This window comes from Mesitornis unicolor, unplaced genomic scaffold (assembly GCF_000695765.1).
Source record: "Mesitornis unicolor isolate BGI_N332 unplaced genomic scaffold, ASM69576v1 scaffold15412, whole genome shotgun sequence".
NCBI lineage: Eukaryota > Metazoa > Chordata > Aves > Mesitornithiformes > Mesitornithidae > Mesitornis > Mesitornis unicolor.
Window position 1 is genome coordinate 55,350 of NW_010171353.1, and position 11,402 is coordinate 66,751.

At 44.1% G+C, this 11,402-nt stretch overlaps 1 protein-coding gene across 1 annotated transcript in view; it reads right to left on the reverse strand.

Moving 5' to 3' along the window:
* The window catches only part of YEATS2 (YEATS domain containing 2), a 45,924-nt gene extending 34,587 nt beyond the window's left edge, over positions 1–11,337 (reverse strand). Inside the window, exons 1-6 of the mRNA XM_010180001.1 lie at positions 11,238–11,337; positions 8,011–8,108; positions 7,811–7,903; positions 4,325–4,567; positions 2,526–2,641; positions 1,461–1,622 (exon numbers count right to left, since the gene is read on the reverse strand). Of these exons, the coding sequence (XP_010178303.1) occupies positions 1,461–1,622; positions 2,526–2,641; positions 4,325–4,567; positions 7,811–7,903; positions 8,011–8,108; positions 11,238–11,337 (812 nt within the window). The remainder of the gene's footprint in view (positions 1–1,460; positions 1,623–2,525; positions 2,642–4,324; positions 4,568–7,810; positions 7,904–8,010; positions 8,109–11,237) is intronic.
* Positions 11,338–11,402: the final 65 nt, after the last annotated feature.

Consider the following 11,402-nt stretch of genomic DNA (forward strand, 5'->3'; position numbering starts at 1 on the left):
CACAGGAAATAAGCATCTTTAAAAAGAGATTAAAAAAAACCCAAAACTGTGCAATGCCAAATGAAAAATATTTGTTTCAAAAAAAACCCCAAGGCACCTCCTAGAACACAGGTGCAAGGTGAGTTTTCAATGCAGCATTTTGCAATCGTTTTCTACTATTCCCTATCTAGCAGCAAGAAGGCACACACTTCGTGTAACATCAAGAGAACACCACACAGACAGCAAGGAAAAGGTAACTCAACCACCGTCATTCTCCAAGCCAAAAAAGCAGGGCATATTTATCTCTAACATTTACCCTTACTTTGTTTGTATTTCAGCTTGTTATTGTAAATCCCAAATGCAGTTTTGCAACAAGACAAAATGCAAGAGGTCTAAAGGCTATTTTAGGTCCAGAACATCAATGTTCACTATGATGACAGGGGCTGTGTGACAAGAACCCAATTAACCAGATGGGACTATAACAGAAGACAAACAGCACTGACATCAATACTGGAAACTGAGAAAGGTACAAAAATACAGCAGTCAAGTGCAGTTGAGTATGTTCTACAGGAAATAAGGAGTTTGCTTGCACCCTGCTCACAGTTGCCTTCTCAAAAACATTACTGAGCCATACCAACATTTATCATCTCAGATAAGGCTTTCTGGAGTTGCCTTTCAGTAGTTTAATTTTGCCAGAATTAAGTCGCAACTCTGCACCCAGGCAGTGTCCCCAACCTCCTCCAGGAGGCAGCTGAATGTCCTGTGGAGAATCATTTCCTTGGAAAGACACAAAGCAGTCTGGAGGCATCCAAAGGAACAAAAATGAGAGACTGACAGGGCAGTTCCCTGCAGCAAACAGAGAACTGACCCCGCTCATATCTTTAGGGTCACAGCATTGAATGCAAGTTTGGGAGAGGACAGAGAAGCTGCCCTGTTCCTGAGGCACCAGCAGCCTTACACTGATGGGAAATTCCTTGGAGCATGAAGCCAATGCCACTGATCCCACTACAGTGAAGTATTTGGGAGAGGGATAACTTTCTTGCCCAAATGCGTGTTTCATTAAAACTATGGGCAAAACAGCTTTGAGAGTCCTCTTTTTTTTCCACACTGGAATGGTTGGGAGGACTTCTTTTAGCAACAGAAGTCTATCCTACATAGCAGACTGTGTGACACAGGAGATGTACAAACCTGCATGGAAAACAAAGTGCAACAATTGAATGCTTTTCCTCAGTAAAAACAAAACTAAAACAAAACAAAAAACCCCAAAAAAACCACACACCAAAAAAAGGCTGGCACATTTGCTACATTAAAACTAAACTATTTTACTATTTATTTTGGAGTAAGCCAAGCCAAGCCAGAGGTTAAAGACAGACATGGAATACTAACTCAGGAAAAGAAGTTGCTAACTTCCTAAGAAACTTGGCACTGTAAGGCTGGCAAGCCTAAAGACTGGACTGGTGACTGGAATAGTTCCTTATTACCTCACTTCTACCAGGTCATTAGGTTTATAGCTCGGATGGAGGAAAAACCACACTTTCTTGACAAAATGATTTATGCTGGGTTCTCTCCGAGAGCCTCGGACATACACCATCCATTTATGGGTCGACTGATCATTTTCTTCTCTCTTGTCAGGGGGAATGTACCTGGCAAAGAAATTATAAAAACAAATACAAGATTAAAATCCCCAAACAGGGAAATACCACAAAAAGCATTTCAGGAAAAATTAGGCAAAAAAAAATGGGGATGGTAAAGCACCTATAAAAATTATAAGAACAGTTAAGAAACTTCATAGTCAATACTTGGTTCTGAGTCCAGGCTTAGGTAGATTTTCAAGACGCTGCTCTAACACCACTAAGCCTCATCACCAAATGTTTGCTATGTTCTATGCAAGAGGACAAGAATGACTTGAGCGGTGTGAGGGAGGAGAGTTACAACCCGGACTTGTCCATAGCTTCCTAAAATGAATGCCTTTCTTCACTAATTTCCTCAAAGGTTAAGTATATTTACCCATCTTAAATTTTTTGTGGAAAAAAATTGTAAGTAAAAACTGTCCAAATTAGTTTCTTCAGACTATGCTGAAAATTCACAATTTTCCTCACTCAGGTGGTTTAGGGTTGTGGGGTTTTTTTTTTTGCTTTCAAAAAGCCCTCATTGTCCCTATAGCCACACTGAATTAGCCACTAGGACAACTTGCTTGTCCAAATTTTCATGGACAAACTTGGGATTTCTAACGGGTTAGGAAAAGCTGAAAGACTCCCCTTGAGAGAAACAGATTTCAAGCCTCCGTATATAAAAATAAAAGAAAACAACTACTAAAATTACTTAAAAAATTACTTACTAAAAATAAAACTACTACTGAAACATCTGCTCCTCCCACAAAAAGACTCATGCAGACACTTGAGGAGGGTAGCCTTGGGTACAGTGATTATTCAAGGGCAATATCTCATACTGTGACAGCCTAGGAATTTTATTTGTCTTCAAATGTTAACCTCCTATTCCATTTAATCCCTATAAAACCCCCCATTCCTCAGACTCTGGATACTAACTTGGAGACGTTGCCAACCACAATTGTTTTCTTCACATAAAGCCGTGAAGTTTCATCATTTGACAGTCCAGCATTTCGTTGTCCTGGTTTTTGAGAGCCTGAAACACTCGAACTGTCCTGAGGGTAGGGGAAGAAAAACAAAAAGGCAGACAAAAAAACCAAACATTTGTCTTCAACATTATTTTGTCTGGTGCTAGAAAAGTAAGGTGTTGTTAAAATAAGTAAACCCGCATATTTAAATGAGAGACCAACAATGAATCATCCCTAAAAATACTTACATTGCTATTTAGGCACGTTTAAGCAACTCATTATATACTACCCAGCCAAGTGCACACTGCGTGGCTTAACTGAGCGTACATTATGTGACACACCATGGACCTGAGCCATGATTTCAGCTTGGGTTTCAAAAGCACTGCCACTGCACTATCTAAATAAAAACCCCAGCACTGCTAGAGTGCCATCATGTTGGTCACCAATCAGAAACAAAGCTAAATCAGCCACAAGTGGCTTCTGAAAATCTCAGTCTTTCTCATTCCCAGCCTCTGCTGCTTTGAGGAATTCCAGCACTGCTTCACGGTGAAGAATTGAGGCTGGACTTGAGACAAGAATTCAGCTCAAACTCAACAGGGACAGCAGTCAGCCGTATCATGTCACCAACTTCTAGATAAGCATACAAATGCACTGCAATGCTTGGGCATAATAAATTCAGCCTTAGCAGCCTTGTAACACAACCTCAGCTATTAAGCAGTGGCCAAGACTACCTGGTAAAACAATGATGTGTTCGCCCACGGTGCCAACACAGGCTGCGCTCTCAGGGGAGTGAGAGGCTTTTCTACAGCTCCTCTGGATAAAGGCTGTCCAGAGAACAAGGGACTGCTTCCAAACTGGAGCAAAGAGGCTGAAATGGCTCCTGCTCCTCACTGCTCCCTCAGCCACCTTTGGGCCACGGGTTGCATTGGTCAAAGATGTACCAACATGCTACACCCAAGCAATACAACTGCTCCATCAATGCCCCCAGTGCAGAAACGCGTTGCATTGGTCTGGTTGTTTATGATACAGGTGGGTCCACATTATATATTGCACAACTGCCTTCTGCCATGGACCCTAGGCAGGGTTTCAGCAAACCGCAGCCCCGTTATCAAGGGTGTCATGCTGCTCAACGGAGGCAAAACCATTGCTCTTTCTGCCTAACTTGTTCAGTTGCAGAATGCAGTCATAGGCAATGAGATATACCCATCCCCAGGCTGGGTTACAGGCTGTACTCCTCTGGCAGGACCGACAGCTTAAAGGAACTGAAAGGAAACTGAAGAGTTTCATCTCACCTGCTAAGGCACATTTCACCTGCAGCCAGTGAGAGAGAGCACCTAACTGCAGCCGACAGGTGAAGCATTTCTGTAGCTGCACGGCAAGCCGTAAAGGGAATGGACCCAGGTCAAAAACAACCCAGAAAAGGTATGGAGGAACAATGAAAGAAGGTGTTTTTAACCTGGGTCAGCCTGGTTCAGTTAAGCAAACAGTGATATTGGCACAACAGCATGCAGTGCCACTAAGAAAAACAACTCAAATCATGCACCCAGGCTCAACCAGCTCACGCTGCCAGGGTGAACTAATCCACCAGCACCACCACGTTTTCACCACAGGCTGCTGTGGAGGCCAAGCCCCAAACTCCAGCCATTCAACCACTCCAAGCAAAGCAGATTTCCAGCAAGGTGGGTGAAAACAGAGGTCCTGGCGCCAGCAGCATGTCCAGAGAGAGCACACACCTCCAACAACTTGACCACCACTCAAGTTTTACTTTACCCGGCCAGTATTTCTGCTCTGTCTCTGGTCCAGGCTGTTTGTCAGCCGCTCATCTGCATCCAAGTTGCCGTTGTCTTTGTCCAGGAGAAAGTCATTGTGCTGAGAGAGCGAGTCGCTCTCAGAGTGGTTGGCAGATGGAGTGTCTGAGCCCTGGTTAGCTGGAGACGACGACCTGGAGGGTGACTCCAGGAATTTCTTGATCGAAGGGTGATTAAGAATTGTCGCATCACATGACCTGGTCCCCTGCAACAAAGAGGTCAGGCAGATCTGTCACCATTTCCCCGCTGCCCAAATGAAAACAAAGCTGTGCCAAACACCGAGCAAAAAAGTCAATGTAGGAAGAGCGAGCAAATATTTACTCAGCTGCCTCGCAGGAAAAATATTATGCCATGGAAGATAAAAGCCTACAAGAATTCTACAGAAACAGGACCCCAAATGTAATCTGTTCCTTTAGACCTTTTGATCTCAGAAACCTACCTGGTTTTGGCAAGGAGGACTGCAGCCTAATGTCCCTTTGAAAACAACAGCTTCCCTTCCTGTGCAGACCCCTATGGTCTTAGAACAAATGAAAGACCATGAAAAACCACGGCTGCCCAATTCCTGCAAGCAAGCAGGGTACATAAATGCATCAGGCTCTTTGGTTTTCATAAGACTGGCAGTCTTGCCAATGCCTATGAGGCAAGCTACACATATTGGCACCCTGTCTGCTACCAAAGCTTAATGGAGGATAAAGAATAACGTGCTTAGGTGTGCTTGCAAACTTCCCTTAAAATGGATATCCTAGAGTTCATCTTAGAGCTTCCTAAACCTGCAAGGGGGAGGATAGGGTTGTATGCATTTAAATCTCTTTTATTTCTTTTATAATTACTGTGACAAAGATCCAAGACGTGTTTTTCCTGTGTTTGCTTTTAAACTCAGAAGTAGCAAGGAAAACACCCATCACCCAAAGCAGGTGTCTCTCGGCCACTTCTCGCAGTCATCAGTTCTCCCTGTCACCTTGGTGTGATGATGAATCAACTGAAGGCAGCAGAAACACCCTCAGATAAGCTCGCTCCAGCTCCTGAAGCCATGGACTCACACTAGAGTTGCACTGACAGCTTTTCTTGCAGGCAGTATTGGCTGAAAGAGGCTTTCTTCTTCCCTGCCTGAACCACCCAGATCAGCGAGGCTGGCACAATTATTCCAGGGAAGGGGGCAGGTTACAAGAAAAACAAATCAAGAAACTGATTTGGGATTTGTCTGTTTGCTGTTGAGTCTGTCTGTTTTGTTTGGAGAGTTGGGTTTTTTTTCCATTTCAGGGTTATTTTTAATCCATGTTAAGTTCCCTGATCCAAAATTCTGCCAACATGATAGAGAGTGGCACAGGGACAAGCAGCAGTAACACTAGGGAGCAGCAGAACTGCCCTGGAGAGGTGGTAGCAGGAGTGGAGTGAAGCACTGATCCACCTTGGCCTTTAGAGGTTCATTTGAGAGCTCTCTTTCCTATTGTTCCTTGTGAGCAAAGCAATTACCAACTCTCAATTACCTGCTCATCCACATTTAAGAGCTATATCCAATAGTGGGGAGGACACACATAACATGACTGAAAAACCCAAAAAGCAAAACAAACCACCACCAAAACCCCTTTTTTCTTTACCTCAAGTAAGCTGACCAAACACCTTGTCCACCAATTTGAGGGAAATCATCATTAAAGTATAACAATATAGGATCATAAGCCTCAAAAACCCAGCAGCAGTATACTGAAGAACTGTTTATATTTATAAGAAGAGGTCAGGAATTTGCAAATCATCTTCCTAGTTCTGAATTAAACTACAAAAACGCCCATTCCACCAGAAGCAGAAACAAAGCAATCATTCACTGCCAACCAAGTCAAACATGCATTAACCGCCCAATAAAAACAGACCACAAAGAAAACTGAAACCAGTAACAATCCCAAAATAGAAAGAGAATTGATTTAGACTCCATGCAAATCAGGATTTTTAGAAAAAAACTTAAAATGCAATTGAAGATACAGCTACAGTAGCCAGGAGCTCGTAAGAGCTACAGGAAAACTAAACAAAGCAAGGATGCACCGAGAAGTTTTGCGAACACTTCAACACAGTGACAAAAGTTATGATATCTGGCAAGCCGCAAATCAACAAGGAAAAAACAAACACCTTGCACAGCAGAACAAGTGGAGAAGAGGAGACAGTACAGCTCTTGCTGGCACGTGATGGATGACATCAGATAAAAGCACTTTTTCAAAGACCAGAACCCAGCTCGCGTCCTTCAGCTGCCTACACAAAAAACAAGGGGGGAGAAGGGATCTCCAAGCCACCCAAATACTGCCAGAATCTTTCTCAACTCCAGTTGCTCAAGTCACGTTCGGTGAGGGAAAAATAACTCAGGTTCCACGTGAACATGAGGAAAAACTTCTTTACTGTGAGGGTTATGGAGCATGGCCCAGGCTGCCCAGAGAGGTTGTGGAGTCTCCTTGTCTGGAGACACCCAAAGCCCTGGCCGTGTTCCTGTGTGACTGCTCTGGTGATCCTGCTCTGGCAGGGGTTGCACTGGGGGAGCTTTCCAGGTCCCTTCCAACTCCTGACGTTCTGTGAGGGACAAATAACCTGTACCTTTTTGTTTTTACACCTTTCCAGGAAAACAGCAGCAGCAGTGCAAGCCATTGCTTGGAAGAGAAATTCTCATGGTACTAGAAGGGAAGGCCAGGTTTGCGGCACCCACCTACAGTTTTCAAAAATCAGCTCTTTCCTGGAAATTAGATCAACTCCCCAAATTGAACAGATGGTAACTAGAACACCTAAACTGGTAGTGCATGTCAATCGGGAGGCTGCATGAGTCACGAACACCCTGTGATTATCAGTCTGCTAAGGACAGAGTGCTCAGAACTGGGGTTTAACTGGTGGGGTTGGGTTTTTTTAATCTCCCTGTGAACTTTTAATCTCTCTGTGATATCTCCTTGATTTACCTCCTGCTTTACTGCTGCCGTCAGTTTGTTCACCATGAACAGACTGGTTGCCACAGTAAAGGGGGGATCATTTCATGGCACTGCCTGGGACACAAGAAATCTTGATTTTCTTTATTTTTTTTTCCTGAGAAGTTTCAAAACCCATCTGCTTCCACTCTCCTCCTGTGAAACACGAGAACATGCTCCCCACTTTTCAGTGCTCTACAAGGACAAACTGTGCAGCGTGTGAGGAGCAAGGTGCTCTCATGCAAGAGCTGATGAAAACCACAGGGTGTTTCAGAAACCAGAACCATTGGCTGCTGAACAACTCCTCAGCTGCTCCTTGAAGCCCCATCATTGCAGAACACCTGAGGCACAGCTGGTGATGCACAGGTCTCCTCTCCCACTGCCACATCATCTGCAGATCGTGTAACACTACTGCAGACAACCAACTCAAACCCAAACATCAGCTGAACTGAACTGCCAGTGGACACATTGCCCTTTGCAAATACTCCCTCACATCTTATTATTGTAATTTTTACCTCTCCAGCTTTAAGGAGACCAGCAGACGCATAATAGTTGGCCACAATACAGGCGCGCAGCTTATCCATCATTCTCCTTGCTTCAATCAGGCGCTGCAAAAAGAGGAGGTAACATACAGTAAAGGATAACCACTGCAGCAATCCCCCAGAACCCTGATACACCAGGTTCTTGGGTATTTTTAAGAACAAAACCTTGATACCTGATCTATAACTTCAATTTCATGTTCTTTACTCTTCATTTCGACGGCAAATTGTTCTTTTATAATTGTCTCAATCTTCTGCACAGCAACATCTCGAGCTGCACGAGGCCACACATGGAAGATAAAGAAGGAGGTATTTACATTTCTTTTTGAGGCTCCACTTGAAAAAATAAAGATTAGAAATCATTCTGGAGTGAGAAGTGAAGGGATAAGAAGTTCAGCACACACATAAAAATGCGAAGGATCATTTTCCTGCAAAAGAAAGTAATTTGTCTTAACAAAAAGCACATGTATCTTTAAAAGCTGGTTTTAAGTGGAGGGCTATTTTTTCCTTTTTAGGTCTGAGCTGACTAACAACAGAAGATGGGAAGAACAGGACCAGTTTGTTTACTTCTGTCTCAGTAAAGCTGTAAACAGTGAAAGGAAAACTCAGATTCACTGTGGCTAAGTGCAGTTACTGCTGTCATTGTGCACTGGAACACTATGCACATTTTTCTGCTCTCTTTGGCCTGATTCAAATGCAGGAAATTTACACATCATCCAGCAATATTAAGGCAAACTAATACTTCATGTGTTTAGTGCTGGCATGAAGAGCAGCCTGGAGTGCTTACAAGCCTTTTATTACCCACAAAGGAAACTTCATTATCGAAAGCTGGTCCACCTCTTACAAAATCCTCATCCAGCACAGCGGTCAAAAAACCTCAGCCTTTTAGCAGGCGTTTATTGACCTTGGTGGAAAGCATGCAGTTTAATATTTCAAACTGTGCAAATACCTTACTGCAAATTAGTGGCTAAGAACTAAACTGGCACCTTATTGTGATCTTCTGGAACATGCATGAACATAGGGAGAACAATTCCTTGTGCTCTACACCTTCTGTATTGCCCTTCCTTTAAGCCACCTCTGTTACATCAGGGAGTTCAAACAACACTTGCTTTTACCAAGTTCTAAGCAACAAATTGGAAAAGCAGGAATTGTACTTCAAGAAAGCCTGGAAAAGGTTCTCCAGCACGAGTCAGAAATAGTGACCCCAGTACAAAGATCAGAGAAACGGCCTGGGTTCCTCTGAAAAACACTTACAACATTGTTTCTATACGGAATAGGAGGCAACAGCACCACTACTCTGTTCCAAGATTCAGAGGAAGCATTTGTTTGACTAAAGGGTATACATCTGTTTGAAGAGGTTTCTGACATCCCAACAGAAAAAGTAAAGAAATCAAAAACAAGTCAAAACTCTGCTGGCATGTTCCAGCTAGCAAACATAATTTTACTGTCTGATCAGGTACTGACAACAGGAGTAAGGCAACTGATGCTTCCCTTTGCAACAGCGATATCCTAAATATAGTTACTTATTTCCCAATATCTCTATATATATTCTAGGACCAAAAATAGTTCAAGCTTACATTAAAGCAGAATTATGGCTGAATCTGTATGAGTAATACAAAATTAAAAACTAGAGGGATATAATTTTCCTCAAACCACGGACATCTTGCCTCGGAAAATCACATGTAAGGCCACACTTAAAATAAACCTAAACAGTTTAAGGTATGAGATGTACAGTTCAGACAAGGACAACTGCATCTCTTCCCATCTTGATGCCATGCAACACCAGCATTATGACAGTTAAAGCACTTCAGGATTTGTGGTTATATTACAGAGGCTTTTAAGAACACTTTATTTTCATATTTTTCCCAGCTTAGCATCAACCACAGTCCCTAATTAAGATGGTGTTAGTGAAACTTGTGTACTTAAAGAATTCTTGTATCAAAAGTTGGAGATCTTCCACGAGAGGAAGAAAGAAGCCAGTATGGGGGAATCACCTGAACAGAATGTTCACTTTGGCAATGACAGTTTTCCAAAACCACGAGCCTTTTTTTCCCAGCTTAGCATCAACCACAGTCCCTAATTAAGACGGTATTAGTGAAACTTGTGTACTTAAAAGAATTCTTGTATCAAAAGTTGGAGATCTTCCACGAGAGGAAGAAAGAAGCCAGTATGGGGGAATCACCTGAACAGAAAGTTCACTTTGGCAATGACAGTTTTCCAAAACCCTGAGACTTTGCCTGCTAATTATAAAAACCTTGCTTCAGCAGCAGATAAAAATGCATCTGCAGTCCCCAGGACGCTCCACCACAAAGGGTGGTGACTTCTGGCAGCCAGGCAATGCAGGCAGCTGGGAGTGCTGACACTGTCCTGCTACAGCCAGCTCCACACAGCTCCAGCACCTCAGCCACGAACTGACCTGGCAGACTGGACCTGCCCAACAACACATCCAACCCAGAGCTCAGTCTCCTCAGGCTCGCCCAGCTGTACGCTGTTCTCCAAAACATCACCCGCGAAGCCATCATCTGTCCCTCTCCAACTGGCAGCTCTGGCATCCTGCTCTATTCCTGGATCTTCTTCAGATCCCACAGCCAGCTTTGGTTTTCTCACCTCCCTGTTGATCAGCTCCTCCCATTACAATCCTCTCACTGGCTGTGCTATGCCAGAAATCACTAGCCCACTCCCTCTCCCAGGGGCAAGGCGCTCTACTCTTGTTTGTCCAGAGACAACTGCAACCTGTCCCAGGCACCCTGCCAACAGGCTGGTGCCCAAAGCAAGCACACCCGAGCGTGCCAAATGCAAACCTATTCATCCAGCTACTGTGTCCACACTACTTCATCTATCTTTCCCTCAGATGGGTACCTGCTCCTCCTCCACCTCCTCCCTGCTCTTTGCACACATTTGTCATCTTCCAAGAGCCAGTTTATCACCTGCAGGGTCATGGATTTCTCTGCAACCCCTCTTCAATGCTGCATTGCCACCTGTATCCTCCAAAATGTAAACACACTGACAGCCTTTCTGGAAGCAGATTTCAACTGCAAAACAGATGCACAGGCCGGAGCACATCTCAGCATGGGTAACTGCTGGGAAGATGCACTGGCAAATACTGCAGCAAGCAACAGGAATCAAAGTACACAGCTGAGGCCCTAGAGAACTATCTCCTAGCTGCTATCATGCACCAAAGTCTGTATCCTCACACCTTACTCACGGTTCAGCTGACAAGTAGGAATGGCTCCACCTACGACAACCACACTTTAATTCAGCTGTACAGCTTTCTTGCTCAATTTCTGCCCTTCGATTCCTTAGGTTCTACCCCGGTCCTTTCCTGACCTGCTGCTGACAGCACGCACATCCACAGCGCTTACAGCTCCACCTGGAAGATCCCTGCAGTCCAGACAGCTCCTACCTGACTGCTCGGCCGCTTTGTGACGCTTGCTGGGATGCGTGATGGTGATCTCCTCATAGTCGGGGTCCTTCTCTGCGATCACTCTCTTGATCCCAGACATGTTCTCTCTGCTGCTCCGCTGAGAGGAAAAATGAAGCCATTAACATCACCCACAGCGACTTTCTG